At 41.1% G+C, this 17,703-nt stretch overlaps 1 protein-coding gene across 3 annotated transcripts in view; it reads right to left on the bottom strand.

Moving 5' to 3' along the window:
- LMBR1 (limb development membrane protein 1) overlaps nucleotides 1-17,703 on the bottom strand; it is a 135,170-nt gene that overhangs the window by 59,370 nt on the left and 58,097 nt on the right. For all 3 annotated transcript variants that reach the window (XM_010829257.1, XM_010829258.1, XM_010829259.1), the window contains exons 6-7: nucleotides 1,046-1,172; nucleotides 489-557 (exon numbers count right to left, since the gene is read on the bottom strand). In XM_010829257.1, coding sequence (XP_010827559.1) covers nucleotides 489-557; nucleotides 1,046-1,172 — 196 coding nt within the window. The remainder of the gene's footprint in view (nucleotides 1-488; nucleotides 558-1,045; nucleotides 1,173-17,703) is intronic.

Below are 17,703 nucleotides of genomic sequence, written 5' to 3'. Positions count from 1 at the left end.
GTGCCAATGCTAACCACCCGCAAGTGACGACAATACACTGACGTCGTTTTACCCACACTCATCTGCTCACAGTGCTGCTGAGATACAATGTGATGCTTTAAGTAAAACAATACATATTGTGAAGAAAAAAAAGACCACGAATTCATCAAACAGAATTTGCCAGTTACCACTCAAAGACAGGAGGCAGTGCTGCAGCTGGGGCGGGGGCAACAGGGAGAACTGGGGAGCGTGTCTGACTCTGTGTTCCCTCCCTTTCTCTCTCCAGCTCTGCGCAAGAGGCTTTCTTTAGAGAAAACCAAAGGTATCTTATTGGTTCAAGGTTTCAGTGTATCAAAATTTGTCTTGAACATACAAAAAAAGTTAAGAGCCAACTTTAAAAACAAAATCTCCAAGCTGTTAAAGAACCTCATCAGGAAACTTGCCCATAATTTTCTAGAACACAGAACAACTCTGCTCTAACATCAATATTATGTCAGAAAAATACTTACAGAGAAGTAACAAGCATCCCATCAACGATATACAGGAATATAAATAAGGTAGGTAGAACTCCCAGAGATCTGTTAAAAAATGTAAATATTTTAGTACATCCAAAATACTGTGCATTAAGACACAGACTGACTATAGATAGTAAACATCATAATTGCCTACTTCAGTCTACTAAACCATGTAATTTCTAAATTGTACAATAAAAAGATCTAAAACAGAAGAACAGGAAATAACTCTTTTGCAAAACATGTTTAGAGAGAGAAAATAAGCCTCCATGGAATTTTAAGAACAGAAACCAATTAACCAAAGGGGGGAAAAAAAAGTCTGAAAAGCTGCTTGCTCATTCTATATACAAGAAACACATAAACATTCATTTCTTTCCTTAAACATGTCAAAAGACTTTTTAATTCTGTAAATTAACAATACGGATTAACTATACAAGGATTATTACATAATAATATACAAAGAATTATTTAAATGTTTTAAAAAGTGAATGTGTAATTATATTCCAAACCGTAGTCTCCCTTAGAGAAACTGGTTTAAACAAGTCAATCCGCACCATATAAAGATTCCATGCTGGCAGCGTCATTGTCAATGAGTGCTGAGGCTACCCACACGATCCCCAGAATAAGCAAGGCCAGGAGGATGAGCATGACCAGAGTTTCTAAAATTCGGGCTCGGATTCCCTGAAAAACACAACAAAGATTTAATTGTTTAATTTTAACACATGAACAACTGGGCTTCTGTCGATGTGAAAACAAAAATTCTTTGGAAGGGGAGGAAATTTATATTTCTCAGCAAGACAAAAAACACTAACTGCTTACTGTTTGTAATGTTCAGACTGACTTTTCTTTTGAAAATTATGTAAAACACCATTAAGCTTTGAAGAAAGTACCCAAAAAATTCTTTAAAAAAACATTTTGCAGAGCCATTTTAAACAATTAATTACTTTCCTAACACTTTCCACCACGAGAGTAAGATTAACGAATTTTTATTTGTGATTCTTTTTTTTTTTTAATTTGTGATTCTAATCAAGGGATTACAAGGCTAATTAAGGCATGCTGCCAAGCAGTTCTGTGAACACCCAACTTGGTGAGAGCACAAAGCGCCATCTACTGGAGAAGGCAGGAATCCCGCCGGCTCCCCACAGCCTCCAGCGCCCTCTAGCGGTCGGATGAAGGCCTCTTCACGGTGACCCAGCCTCAGAAACCATGGGGACAGATGGTATCAATATTTGTATCAATTAGACATCACTCCTTTGTCCACATTAGATTGAATTTTTCACTAAATCCACCAGGATGGAATATAATAAAGAATCATTGTGTACAATTTTAAATATATAAAACAAATTCTGACCTTAGGGCAAACAAGAGGCCAACTTAAATTTGAAACCTAGGGGACTAGGCAAAAAAGAAAAACTTTCTCATATTCTTAGAAAGTCATCAAATGACTGAATCTATACTTAGATGTAAATATTCATATTGTTCTTTTGTACTGTAACATAACAAAATTATAAGTATATCCATGTTTCTCAAATCACGTAATATGTCCTTCCATATTAAAAACAGTCAAGATATGAGCTATATATAAAATCTAAAATATGGACTTATTTCCATTTTGCTCTAAATGTTACTTTCTAATTTCTGATTTACAGAAACAGGTTGCAATTAAATCACAGCTCCTCAAATTCAGTAAGAAAGGAAATGTCCGAAAGCCACGGCCAAGCATTCCCAGCCTGAAGTGATGACTCAGACTTCCCTTACCACACGGTGGCCCCTTGTAGGTGAAAATGTATCAGGTAAAGAACCCGCCTGCAATGCGGGAGACCTGGGTTCAATCTCCGGGTTGGGAAGATTCTCTGGAGAAGGGAAAGGCTACCCACTCCAGTATTCTGGCCTGGAGAATTCCATGGACTGTATAGTCCACGGGGTTGCAAAGAATTGGACATGACTGAGTGACTTTCACTTCACTTCACTTCTTCAAAGTTAAGAGTCAGTGCCCCTTACGTGCTCAAAGCAAGGGAGGCTGGTGAACCAGAGTGATATCACCTGCATCTGACTTAACACATTAGCTCTCACAGTAGCTACAACTCAAGTGAGAGGAAACAAGAACAGTCACAAAACAAACTACTAAAAGACACACTTCTACTTTTCTGAAGAACTCTGAACCTACACTTCACAACTTTCAAACCATTTAGGATACCAAAACATGACCACTACCTTTTAGCACTGATTTCTTTTTCCCCCTCTTCCTCTTTCTAAGCAAGAATCTTTTAATTACACCTTAAATATGATCTGGAAAGTCTATAAATAAAACAGATTAAAAGAGTAGGCTCTGGAGTGTATGTATTACAATCTCAGTTTCATCTCTTCCTGCCTCTGACTGCAGCCCAAATCCTGCCAGCCTCCAACTAGCCCACAGGAACATCTGAGCTCACAAAACACATAACACATGTCTGAAGTGTCATCATACATGAGCTAAAGAGCAGTGTTACTCAGAACTATGAGACTTGATGTCCAAAAACAGGCCATTTTACTACAATAATATGTTACAATTATTATACCCAGCAATTACAATAATGTAACATTAAGTTACAGTGAGTGCTATAATGATAATAAATTTGGGGAACCAGTCACCAGTAAGACTTACATACCTCCTCTGACATTTTGGTAAGAACTGGTGGTGATTTAGTTGCTAAGTCGCTAAGTCGAGTCTAACTCTTGCGACCCCATGGACTGTAGCTCACCAGGCTCCTCTGTCCATGGGATTTCCCAGCCAAGAATACTGGAGTGGGTTGCCATTTCCTTCTCTAAGAGATCTTCCCGACTCAGGGATCAAGCCAGAGTCTCTTGAATCTCCTGCATCTGACAGGTGGATTCTTCTACCAACTGAGCCACCAGGGAAGCCCATGGTAAGAACTGTTTCTTAGCAATTCAATCTGTTTTTCATCAGATCTGTTCCTCTGTGTTGGAAGGCAATGCTCCGTGGTTCTCTCCCACGTCTGAGCATCTCACCAGCAGAGGTGGGCAGTTCTCATTCTGGACCGTCTTTTCAAGGATATCTGCACAGCGAACGGCCTGGGAAGACAGAGACACTGTCTCTGCAGCAGAGGCAGGTCTGCCTCCTTTATATCGTCAAAGAGGAGGTCCCCCCACAGAGCAGAAGCCAGGCAGGTTTGCTGCAGGGTCCCCTCGGTGCGGGGCTCCGCAGCTGTGACACGAGCCCACTGCGGGGACAGCTTCCACTGGGCCGTGTCGTGCCTGTGGGCCTGGGGCCTTAAAATAGTAAATGTCCAAGAGTCTGGAACCCGAAAGAATAACTTTTTAAAAATATCCAAGTTTGGTTTATGAGACAGACAGTAGACAGGCCTGTTAAGAGCCCCAGCCAGAGTAGCAGACCACCGGGCTCAAGTCCTGTTTCCATCCCTGACCCACTGTGTGACCTCGGCCAAGTGCCTACACCCCGCCGTGCCCCAGCTTCCTCCCTTGTAGAATGAGTTTACTAGAGACACCCTACCTCACGCGTGGTCATCAGGACCACACGAGTGAACGTGTACGGCGTGCTGAGCGCAGAGTCGGGTGTCATGACTCAAACTGTTGCCTCTGCGTCTGGAATCTCCAAGACTTGGGAATCCACCTCTCTCTCATGCTTCTCAATTAAACGGAGCCCACCACTCACTGCCAGCACATTCCCTTTCCCCGTCTACCATGTGCCACTGGAAGAAACCGGACTGACTCCCTCGCCATGTGAGCACCCAGTTCACCAGAGCTTCCCCCGCCACCGGAGGACCCGAGGGGCTCACACGGAACCCTGTCTCCATTCCGGGGCTGCCCATGCACCTAACCGGACCCCTCATCTCTCGGGCCCCCCTCCGAGACCTCACCTGGGGCAGCTGCCCCTCAGTCCAGGACCTCCTCGTCTCCTGCGATCTCTCCACCCTCTAACCTGGCTCTGGGCCTTCCTCCTCATGCTCCTCCCTCCTCTGAGCCTCCCAAGCCCTCCAACCAGTCTCGCTTTCACTGGTCTAAACCCCATAGTGAACTAGCACACTTTAGTGATAATTCAGCATCAGTAATGTTCTAGTATTCCTGGCCCCTTTAACTTTCACCAGACCAGTTTAATTTCACCTGGAAGCTACAGCATTGCTCAAGAAATTTATAGAATCAAGAGAAATTTTTGATACTACCCTTCACAGTGGGACTTCAGTGTCACCTGGCAATCCTCACGCTGATCAGCAGCTAATACTTCCCTCAGACACATGTAAATGTCTTCCTGGCCTTGGTCCTAACCTCACACCCTGCGTCCTCCCGTGACAGCTGACCTTACCTGTCCCTTAGTGAGACCCCTCAGCTCCCTTCCCCTTGTCCTTCATCGCTGTCTCCATTCCTATGTCTTTCATTCTGTAAAGGAAAGTATCTCAGATTCCTTTTCTCTGATGGCGCAATCTTCAGTGTTCAGCCTTTCACAAGCTGTATCAGGGCTTCTCAAACACTAACGTGTGCAGATTTATTGAGGGGCTTGTCAATCCCTGCGTACCAGCCCCTGTGGCTCCCCGGCCCATTCTTGTGAAGGTGGTCGCCCAGACAGACTGCTCCCTTCTCTCCTGGACGATCCTGCCTCCTCACATGGCCAACAAACCTCAAGTTTATACCTTTAGTCCAAATCACACCAGAGGCCAAGGTCCATAATCTTAATCACCACCTCACCTTAGATACCTCACAGCAACTTTCAACTGAACCCGAAAATCAAACTCATCATGTTATCCCCTAAACCCGCTCCAACTCAGTGTCACATGCCTCAATAAATGGCACCATTATCCACTCTGTTGTTTTTGCCAGACACTCTGCAAACATCCGTGTCACCTCCTTCCTGCTGCACCCCACCCCATCCCAACACACACACACATCTGGACCCCGGTCCAGTCCAGCACCAAGTCCTTTTGATTCTTCCATGTAATTACAGCTCAAATTCATCCACCTCTTTCTACTGCCACGGCATCTGTCTGGATGACACCCCAGCCTCCGAGCTACATCCTGGTCCAACATCCACACTCCTGTCTTTCCCTGACCTGCCGCCTATCTCGCATGGGAGTGTGTATCATCTCAGGATCACTCCACTTGCTAACCTGGGAAACAGACGCGTTACTGCGACAACAAACAGCAAGGCTCAAGCCTCACCAGCGCCCCTCTCCACCTGAGGGCCCGCACAGGCACCTCCCTGAAGCCGGGCCTTGCTCTTCCTTCTGCTGTTTAAACAGTATGCAAAATAGTTAGCGACACAAACAAACTGTTTAGGGTTAACTAGTACAGAACAGCACTGTCCAAAAGCTATTTCTGTGATCAAGGAAATGCGCTATTCCGTGCTATCCAATAACACAGCTAGTCACTGTGCGTGTACACTGAGAACCAGAATAACAGAACACAGCCCTTATGACTGAAGAGCTGGTTTTTAATTTTATGAATCTTAGTTACCTTAGATGTATACAGCCGCACGTGGCTACTGGTTACCACACAGGTCAGAGAGACTGCTGACGGCCTGCTTCGGACAGAATCTCATGTTTAGCACTCTCTGTACTCTCAAGCACTTTCTGGCCATTTTCCTAAATTTAACCTTGATATAAAATTCTCTGAACAAATCTCTCTGTGGTTAACCATTATATGTGAAAGTTTTTCTTGAAAGAAATGAGCTGTATCATTCCAAGAGGATGCTTTTTCTATTATAAATATATGAATAAAATCAAGAAGAAACGTCTGAAATGTACACTCACATGCTTAAGCAGCCAAATAAGAACATTTAACCAGATAAACCTCTGCAGTCAAAGCACATGCACTCTTCAAAAATCTACTCCAAATTGATCACCATTTCTTTTGAAAGTAACAACTCATAAAAAGAAATTTTCTCATTTTCAGTTATTAATCTAAATTTTTTAAAAAGAGTAAATCAGGAATTACAGAAAAGGCTGCCACAGAGCAAGTCACTGCAATTACAGATTATGGTTATACTTGTTTATGAAATACTGAAGATGACTGACGTCATCAGAAACAACTGTCATACTTACCCGATCCACTATGAGGCGAGGATAATTGTTTTCCTTTTGTTAATTCTATTCCCTTTTCATGATTAAATGGGACAAAATCAGCCCAATATGAAATCAATTAAGTATCACATTTATGAGCTTTAGCAAAACCAACAGAAAAGCATAACAAATCTGTTCATTAAATGCAATGTGGCAGATTTTCCACCTTCAACAAAATCAGAATAGAGAGAGAAAGGGTGAAGGGAATAAATAATCACACTTTATTTGTTCATTTAGCATCGACCGGCTCATGTCTCAAAAATACACAAACTGTTATTATTACCTTTCTTTAGAACACTAAAATAGTGCCAAGCCTGAAGAGCACAGGCTTTGCGGCATGTAGTGTGGGGTTTTTAAACTTTTGTGTGTGGTTCTGTTTACAAAGAAATGAAAAGCATTGTGAGAGCTTTTATCACTACCATTAATCACCAGCAGGACGGCATATAAGCAAAAAACTAGGCCTACTGCTCATCTTTCCATTAGGAGTCAGAATCAAGGGCTAGGACGCCCCCAGGGGAAGCTCCCTATCAACTTCATTCTTGCATAAGCTGAGCTAAAAGATGTGCCAGATGTCAGCATAAGGGACTGAAACATCCTGCAATCGACAAAGTGGCAAACACTGTCAGAGTGGAAGCAGGTCCCCTGCTCATCTCAAAAAGTAAGAAATGTCTCCAGAATATGAGATCACAGAACTACTCGTCATCAACAGTAACACTTGCTCACACAATTCTGAATGTTGTACCATGCCATACAGTACTAGGATTTCATGAACTTCATAACATTTTTATAAATACTTGTCTAACCCAGCCCCCAAAAACATAAATCTCAGTTACCTTAATGAAACACCATCCCTTTTATTGAAATCATAGTATAATAAGCACTCAGTGTATTAGTAAAAAAAAAATAAAATAAAACTTCAAAACAAACTACTTTCTTTCCGCCAAGGAAACATTGTTTTTAAGAAAAGTAAGCTATATACTTAATTACTTTAATTTCATACTAATTGTAATGGAAATTACAATTATCTCAACATTTAACAGTTTAAATTAGATTAAATAGGCTAGTAAAGGCTAAACACCAAATTTTGGTGCTGGTCAATTATATATTAAATGCTCTGCGCTGAACATCAATAAAGTGAAAATCACAATATATTTACAAAAGCTCTAATGGTAAACTGTTATGTTTCTATGGTGATGAACATTTAAACAAGATTTTGCATGGACATCTTGACCTCTTGGAAGGTATGTAAACACCACTTTATATACTATGTCTCCACCCATCAGAAAAGCCTGGGAAAAATTTCTACATTCACAGAACATTTAAAATAAATATCAAGCCATTGTTTCCATTCAACAAAAAGGGTCTCTTAGTAACATTAAGATAAGGTTTGCTCAGCATGACATCAAGACAGCACCAAGCATACACACAGTCGTCTGGGTAAGATCGATAGAAGTACTAATAAAGAACAGAACATAAAGGCAGGTATTAATTATTTTCAACCATGAAAAAACTACAAACAAGCATCCCTAGAGAGTCAAACATTTCCCCCTTTGCTCCCAAAGAAATCATTAAAAGGAGAGACAAAAAGCGTTTTGGTCCCAAGTCAAAGAAAACAGCTTTGTGGAAAGCATTGTTAAAACTCTAGAATGAAATGCTTTTTAATGTTAATATTTTCTGCAGTTTATTATATATACACATATCTATTTACTATAGTCATACAGGAGGAAAACTGAAAATGCTGAGACTCAAGGTATTGAGACTTGATAAAAAGGAAGCATTTTAGGGTACATTAAAATAATAACACCAACACTGCTAGTTCATTGAACTAAGATGTTCACTAGATTTAAATTAATGGGCAGAAATTCTCAGGATTTTAAACAAACAAAATCCTCCAGATTGCAAGTAAAATAAACAAATAGATACCGTGAATTTCCAACATGTAAATGAAAGAACTGAATTGTAAAAAGACTGCAGGGACTTTCCATCAAAATGTTTAAATATAACTCTAAATTGGGGAAAAAACATTTGTCAGTACACTTGATCACATCAAAATAAACTAACGGTTGGCCAGTAACAACCTTTTCTAATTCTAACTCTGTTCTAGTAATTCTTTAGTAAAACCTGACGGAAAAGAAGAGAAGGGAACTATGTGCAAAGCTCCTACTGTGTAGTTGCTTTATATGTAATCACTGAATATTCAAAATAAAGGCAAATTTATTATAAATGAGAAACTCACACCCCAAAAACGCAATAATCAACCTACAGTCACTCTGTTCAAGGCCCGTCAGAGCTCTTTAATTCAGGTCTGTCAGCTTTTGAACCTGTGCTTTCTACCCTCAACACAAGACAGAAATACGGCCTAAAAGACAAACTGATATGGAAAGAGAAGGTAAGGGGAGAAGGCTTAAAACGCACTAACAGTTCTAGGAAACCTATAATTTTAGTAAAGAAACTAATGCAAAATATACAAAAGCTTCTTTACCAGAACACCAATTTTTCAATTCCATTTCATGCTGAGCAAATGCTCAGCCCTTTAACAGAACATTGTAGCCATTCCCTTACTAGTCCTTTCATAAAACACCCAGGCACAAGCTTCAATAACAAACAAACGGAAAGAAGGATCATTAGGTTTATTATGATATTACATTAGTAAAGTAAAACGTATAAGACACTAAAGGATACACTATAACATAAAAGCAATTCCACATGGTAATTTAGGTAACAGTGTCATATTGCTTTTGTGGCAAAAAGTATACTTACACAAAAAGCACTAGGAATTCCAAGACACCACAGAAGAGCTATCCTTATGACACTGAACTAGAACGTACAAACTAGAGAGAAGTCAATGCCTGGCTTTGAGGCTTCAAAGGACAGGCTGACTCTCTTAATGCTGGTGATGACTAAGTTGAAGGCAGTGCTCACTGACCATCTGAAAATCCTAGGGCCCTTAAGAATGATGCTAAATCTGCTCTGCCTGTGCTCTGTAAATGGAACAAAGCCTGGACGACAGCACATCTGCTGACAACATGCGTTACTGAAGATTTTAAGCCCACTGATGAGACCTACTGCTCAGACTAAAGTCAAAGTGAAGTTGCTCAGTCATGTCCAGCTCTTTGCAACCCTATGGACTGTAGCCTACCAGGCTCCTCCGTCCATGGGATTCTTCAGGCAAGAATACTAGTGTGGGTTGCCATTTCCTTCTCCAGGGGATCTTCCCGACCCAGGATCGAACCTGGGTCTCCCACATGACAGGCAGACACTTTACCCTCTGAGCCACCAGGGAGGATTCCTTTAAAAAATTACTGCTCATCGACAATGTGCCTGGTCACCTAAGCGCTCCAATCGAGATGTACAGAGAGATTCAAGTTGTTTTCATACCTGCGAACACAACATCCATTCTGCAGCCCACGGATCAAGGAGTTATTTTGACTTTCAACCCTTGTTATTTAAGAAATACACTCTGTAAAGCTTTGGCTGCCACAGACAATGATTCCTCTGATGATCTGGGCAAAGTTATTTGAAAATCCTCTGCAAAGGACTCACCATTCTAAATGCCATTAAAAACATTCATGATTCATGGGAAGAGGTCAAAACACCAATATTAACAGGAGACTGGGAGAGGTTGGTTTTGACCTTCACAGATGACTCTGAGGGGCTCAAGACTTTAGTGGAGGAAGTAACAGCAGATGTGGTGGAGACAGCAGGAGAACGAGAAGTGGAGCCTCAGTATGTGACTGAATTAATGCTATCTCATGATTAATTTTCACAGAAAAGCACTGCCTCTTAGGCATGAGCAGAGAAAATGGTTTCTTGAGATGGAATCTATTCCTGGTGAAGATACTGTGAAGACTGCTGAAATGACAACAACGATTCAGAGTGTTACATAAACTTAGGTAAGGAGCTAGCAGCCAGGTCTCCAAGGCCTCCGATTCTGAAATAACATCTGCGACGGGTCAAATGGTGTCACACAGCACCGCATGCTGCGGAGAGAGGAAGAGCCAATCAAGGTGGCAGCCACAGCCACCTCATTTTAAGAAGCTGCCACAGCCACCCTCCTTCAGCAACCTCCCCCTGATCAGCAGCCAGCATCAAGGCAAGACCCTCCAGCAGCAAAGATGCTGACTCGCTAAAGACTCAGACGATGATTAGCACCTTTTTTAGCCAAGAGGTGTTTTTAAATTAAAATACGTACACTGTTTTCAGACACAGTGCTATTGCACGTTTAATAGACTACAGTATAGTATAACCATAACTTTCACATGTACTGGGAAGCCAAAAACTCATGTGACTCGCTTTACTGCAATATTTATTCTCTTGTGGTGGTCTGGACAGAAACCCACAGTATCTCCAAGGCTGTCAGTCTGTCCATGGTGTAGGTATGTCTATTAAATACCTTTGATATCCACCCAACTTAAAGGAACATCACCACAACCACTGAGCACCTGTGTAGCCCTCTGAGCCATACACACCTGCAGCGCCAACCTGGTAACCACCAATCTGAACCGCTGTGCTCATCACTTGCTTTTTTTGAAAAGGCAGAGAAACCGGAGATCACAGTGCCACAACATCCACTGGATCGTGGGAAAAGCAAGAGAATCCCAGAAAAGTATCACTTCTGCTTCACAGACCACACCAACGCCTTGACTGGGTGGATCACAACAAACTGTGGGAAATTATTAAAGAGATGTGAACACCAGACCACTGTAGCTGCCTCCTGCGAAACCTGCAGGTCAAGAAGCAACAGTTAGAACCAGACATGGAACAACGGACTGGCTCCAAATTGGAAAAGGAGTACATCAAGGCTGCTTATTTACATAACTGATATGAAGAGTACATCATGCAAAATGCCAGGCTGGATAAAGCACAAGGTGGAATCAAGATTGCCAGGAGAAATATCAATAACCTCAGATATGCAGATGACACCACCCTTACAGCAGAAAGCAAAGAGGAACTAAGGAGCCTCTTGATGAAAGTGAAAGAGAAGAGTCAAAAAGTTGGCTTAAAGTTCAACATGCAAAAAACAAAGATCATGGCTTCCAGTTCCATCACTTCATAACAAATAGATGGGAAAACAATGGAAACAGTGACAAGACTTTATTTTCTTGGGCTCCAAAATCACTGCAGATGGTGACTAGAGCCATGAAATTAAAAGACGCTTACTCCTTGAAAGAAAAGCTATGACCAACCTAGACGGCATACTAAAAAGCAGAGACGTTACTCTGCCGACAAAGGTCTGTATAGTCAAAGCCATGGTTTCCCAGTAGTCATGTACGGATGTGAGAGTTGGACTATAAAGAAAGCTGAGCACAGAAGAATTGATGCTTCTGAATTGTGGTGCTGGAGAAGACTCTTGAAAGTCCCTTGGACTACAAGGAGATCAAGCCAGTCAATCCTTAAGGAAATCTGTCCTGAATCTTCAATGGAGGGACCGACGCTGAAGATGAAACCCCACTTTGGCCACCTGATATGAAGAGCTGACTCTTTTGAAAAAGACCCTGATGCTGTGGAAGATTGAGGGCAGAAGAAGGGGATACAGAGGATGAGATGGTTGGATGGCATCACCGACTCAATGGACATGAGTGTGAGTAAGCTCTGGGAGATGGTGAAGGACAGGGAAGCCTGGCGTGCTGCAAAGAGTCGGACACAACTGAGCAACTGAACAACAATGTGTAACATAAAATTTACCATTGTAACCATTTTTAAGTGTACAGTTCTGTGACATTAGGTACATTCACAGAGTCATGCAACCATCACCACCATCCATCTCCAGAGCTTCTTATGTGCTCAAACTCTGCACTCATTAACCACTCACTCTCCATCTGGCCCCAGCCCCAGCCCACCCACCATCTACTTTATGTCTCTATGAATCTGACTACACTAGGATGCTCATGTAAGTGAAATCATAACAGTATTTGTCTTGTTGTGTCTGACTTTATTTCACTCAGCATAATGCTCTCGAGGTTTATCTGTGTTGTAGCATGTCAGAATCTCCTTCCTTGTTAAAGCTAATAATATCCCACTGTATGCACAAACCACAATTTATCTATTAATCCACTGATGCACACTGGGGCTGTTTCCAAGTTTGGTTATCTATTATAAATAATCCTTCCATGAAAATGGGTGTATATATATCTCTGGAGTCCTTGCTTTCTTTTGTGTACATACCCAGAACTGGAATATCTGGATCATATGATAATCATATTTTTAATTTTTTAAACAACCACTATACTATTTTCCACAGTGGCTGTCATCATCTTATAGTCTGACTGACAGTGTACAAGAGTTTCAGTTCCTCAATATCCTCACCAATACTTGTTAGTTTCTGATTTTTTTTCCCTAGTAGCCAAATGGAGAAGGATCTCCCTGTGGTTTTGATTTGCATTTCCCTAACGCCTAGTGATGGAGAAGGCAATAGCATCCCACTCCAGTACTCTTGCCTGGAAAATCCCACAGATGGAGGAGCCTGTAGGCTGCAGTCCATGGGGTCACTAGAGTCAGACACGACTGAGCGACTTCACTTTCACTTCTCACTTTCATGCATTGGAGAAGGAAATGGCAACCCATCCAGTGTTCTTGCCTGGAGAATCCCAGGGACGGCGGAGCCTGGTGGGCTGCCGTCTCTGGGGTCGCACAGAGTCGGACACGACTGAAGCGACTTAGCAGCAGCAGCAGCAGCAATGCCTAGTGATATCAGGGTCTTCTCATGCGCTTATTGGCCACTTGTACGTCTTCTTCAAAGCAGTGTCTAAGTCCTTTGTTCCTTTTTAAGGATTTGATAGAGTAAGATCCATCACCATGTTCTTCAAAATTGTTTTGGCTATTCTTGGTTCTCTGCCTTCCATAGAATTATACTATCTCCTTGTCATGTGCTGTAAGAGAACCTTAAAATTTTTAGTAGAGTTGTATTGACTCTAAAAAAAACCTGAAAACTGGTATTCTTATCATATAAAGAAATTCATAAACATAAAAAAGCTACCCATTTACCTAGCTTTAACATCCTTCAATATGATTTTTTCTTTCCGTATATTATTTCAATAAGTTTTAAAAAATCATTTGTTGGGTTTATTTCAACATATCTTAGTTGTCTTGCTATATAAAAGATATCTGTAATTAGATTTTCTGTTTGTTGTTTTTATTGATTTTTCTGTATTAATCCTACATCCAGCTTCCTTGCTAAATTTTCTTATTTGAATTATAATTTATCTTTAGATTCTACAGGATTTTTCAAAAGACAACGTCAACTGTTAATCAAGACTATTTTGTTCATTCCTTTCAGTTCTTCCTTTTCTGGCCTAACTGTGGCTGGTAAAGACCTCTACTACAGTGCTATCTGTCACTAGAAATATAAGTACTCAAGATGGCTCTAATTATAAAGTAAATGCTTTTAACACTTTACTACCAAGAAGTGCCAGCTACGGGAGTAGGGTGGACCCCCACTTAGTGAGAGTGTCCCTCAGCTCTTGGTCTGCTTTTAACCACGATGGTCATCCATTTCATGGATGTGTTCTGTGTCTCTTCTGAGGTGCTCACTTGATTCTTTTCTCTCATTTACTCTCCTAATAGGAATTACAGTCATAGACTTTCTAGTGTTAAACCAACCTTGATAGCTGAAATAATTCTTTTGAATGATGATCTTTTGTGTACACAGTTGGATTCAGCTTAATATTTCCTGATTCATAAGAATTCATGAATAAGAATGGCTATAATGTTCCTTTCTCATACTAACCATGTCTGCTTTCGGCATCAAGATTATACTAGTTCCATAAAACACAACTGTGCAAGTTCCATCTTAAGATCGCTGGACAAATTTGATGCAATTGTAGTTATCCATTTTTTAAAGCCTGTAGAAACATCCTGGAAACTGTCTCGACTTTTTTTTTTTTTATCAGAATGACTTAACAGAACTTTCATTTCTGGCAGTACTGAGAACAAGGCATCCTTAATTCCCTCTGCCAAGACAACTCTAAACTGCTACATCAAATATTTTCATATCTCTCTGGAATCTTCTTTTTGTCTATTAACTCTGAGAAGTACACCGACTTTGGTGCCTCTCACAATGTTGACTTTTCCCAGCTGTCTGGTCACCTTCTGAGTCCCTGCTCATCTTTAGCACACAAACTTTTTGTCCTGCTGCTTCTTCCTCTACCACCTCCCGCCTCTGGTGACGCTGGGTCTGAGAGCGACTGGGTGAGGCCTCTCAGGACCCTGTGCCCTGGTGGGCCTGTAAGCGTTCACCAGATGATCAGCCCCCAGGACCACAGGCTCTGTGTAAGTGTTCCTGGAGCTCGCTGGAGGCAGCTCCGCTCTGAGCACCCGGTCCTTCCTGTTCTTCACATCCTTCAGCACATGGTTTTAATTTCTGTTAAAACTAGGCCCAAGAAGAATTTGAGGAACACACATACTTGGATATCCAGAAATATTAAAATCAACCTGCTAACAGATGCAAAACTGGATAACATCCTGTGGGACAATAAATGGAATGCTGGGTGCTATCTTTTGTGCAGGGAAGAAATCACTTACAGTTTCTATCAGACAACTTAATTTGCATCGGGCTTAGTTTCCTCCAGCTTCACTCTAACCCTAAGGAGATGAAACACAGCCAGGTCAACAGAACACTAGTCAAGGGGCACACCCCTGCAGGACCACACAATCCCCAGCATCCACTGGCAATACCCAGGGTCTCCTCCATCCGTTTCCAAGTCTTGGACAATTTTCCATGGCACTAGAAAATTTATGTACACAAAATAATTTATTAAAATAAAGGCATAAAATATATGTATACACTAATTATGATTACACAATAACCCAAGTGCAAATGCTGAAAGGTAATTTGGAATTATATAAAATACAACATGGGGTTAACTGGCTTTCTCTAGACTTGTTTAAATTATAATTAAAATATTAATGAAAAACCAATAGAAGTTACGATATACAGGAGAATCAGCCAAAATCATCAACCTTGTGAATATGCTTCATGCAAGCAAGTAAGAACCAGGAAAATGAAACGTTAAAGATCCTAGAATACAGACACATTTAGGAAAGGTTTATATACATTTGCAGAAATCATCTTGGAATCCTGAGAAGGAATTTCTAAACACTAGATTGGAAAAGATCTTCTTTAAGCAACTTTAAGGTCACAAGGTCCTAAAGGTCCTAAAGGAAATCAACCTTGAATATTCATTGGAAGGACTGATGCTGAAGCTGAAGCTCCAATACTTTGGCCACCTGAGGCGAAGAGCTGACTCATTTGAAAAGACCCTGATGCTGGGAAAGATTGAAAGCAGGAAGAGAAGGGGACGACAGAGGATGAGATGGCTGGATGGCATCACCGACTTGATGGACATGAGTTTGAGCAAGCTCCGGGAATTGGTGATGGACAGGGAGGCCTGGCCTGCTGCAGTCCACGGGGTGGCAGAGAGTCAGACACAACTGAGCAACAAGGTCACGAGAGGCCAAAACAGCTACAAAGCTAAAGAGGAGAGGCCAAAAGAAAAGACTGTGCCACACACTTGCTGATGGAATCAGAGCCAATCCAAGCAGAGACCACAGAGCCTCCGAGGTCTGGAAAAATGAACAAAGAATGCCCCAAAATTAACAAATAACTGAGTTTCAGACGAAGGGTCCATAAAGCTAATAGGTAGAGAGACAGAGGAATCAGGGACATCAATTCAGGCTGACAGTTAACAAACACATAATTTTTTACCACAGAAAACAGGAAAAACATGTAATAAATAAATAATCAATCAGTTGTACTGTCCCCAGCAGCAGCAATAGTACCTAACATACAAAAAGTGGTCAATAGGAATTAACTGAATGAACTAACAATGCTAGAAGACAATGCCATCAACAGAGCAGCAACGCTGAGATCAACGATAGAAAGCAAATGGGATCAAATCTATAGAGAAATGTCCAGGGGAAATTACTAAAAAACAGAATGAAAATAACAAGAGAATAGTGATTCCAGGTAGTACAAGCTGCAAAAAGTCCAAAAATACGTGTAATTATAAGATTTAAATATTAATATTAAAAATAATAGGTAATAGTAATATCACTGTGTATATTTCTTTAGAATAACTGAGTAACAGAAAAGTTTATTTAGCTTCACTCTTTTTAATCACCTCACAAAATTAACTACAGATAGATTTAAATATTAGATCTTTGTAAAAACTCCCAGAAAAGATAGCTAAAATAGAATAGACTATATTACTCATCCTTGGCTTTGAAGGAATAATAACACTTTAATAACGTAAACCAATATCAAAGTACTAAGAAAGTGTAAGTTTAAAATGGAAAAAAGTGAGGATAAAGTGAAATCAGGTTTTGTTGGCCTAGTTGTATGTCTGTTGTCAAGTAGTAAAGAATCTGCCTGACAAAGGAGAGGCAAGAGATGCGGGTTCCATCCCTGCGTCAGAAAGACTCCCTGGAGAAGGGCGTGGCGACCCACTCCAGTACTCTTGCCTGGAGAATCCCATGGACAGAGGAGACTGGCGGGCTACTGCCCATGGAGTCACAAAGGGCCCGACATGACTGAGCACACATACACACACTACCTGAGTTTTCTCATACAATTAACTGAAAGGCAATACCCCTTGTTATCAATAGGACCAGCTCAAAATTTTGTATGTTTTATGAATCTTAAAGTACATTAAATAAACTTTCTAATGTTTTAGAAACCAACATTATATATTTATAAACACTTTAAATTAAAATTTGATTATACATTATGCTAAACTGATATTATACTTCAGGCTGGGTGATAAAATGATACATCAGTTCAGTTCTGTTGCTCAGTCATGTCCGACTCTGCAACCACATGGACTGCAGCACACCAGGCCTCCCTGTCCATCACCAGCTCCCAGAGCTTGCTCAAACTCATGTCCATCGAGTCGGTGATGCCATCCAACCATCTCATCCTCTGTCATCCCCTTCTCCTCCTGCCTTCAATCTTTCCCAGCATCAGGGTCTTTTCCAATGAGCCAGTTCATTGCATCAGGTGACCAAAGTATTGGAGCTTCACCATCAGTCCTTTCAATGAATATTCAGGACTGATCTCCTTTAGGATTGACTGGTTTGTTCTCCTTGCAGTCCAAGGGACTCTCAAGAGTCTTCTCCAACACCACAGTTCAAAAGAATCAATTCTT

The sequence above is a fragment of the Bison bison genome, unplaced genomic scaffold (assembly GCF_000754665.1).
Source record: "Bison bison bison isolate TAMUID 2011002044 unplaced genomic scaffold, Bison_UMD1.0 scf7180017864503, whole genome shotgun sequence".
NCBI classification, from domain to species: Eukaryota; Metazoa; Chordata; class Mammalia; order Artiodactyla; family Bovidae; genus Bison; species Bison bison.
Note: the sequence above shows the minus strand (reverse complement) of the source record. Positions and strands in the feature narration are given on the sequence as shown.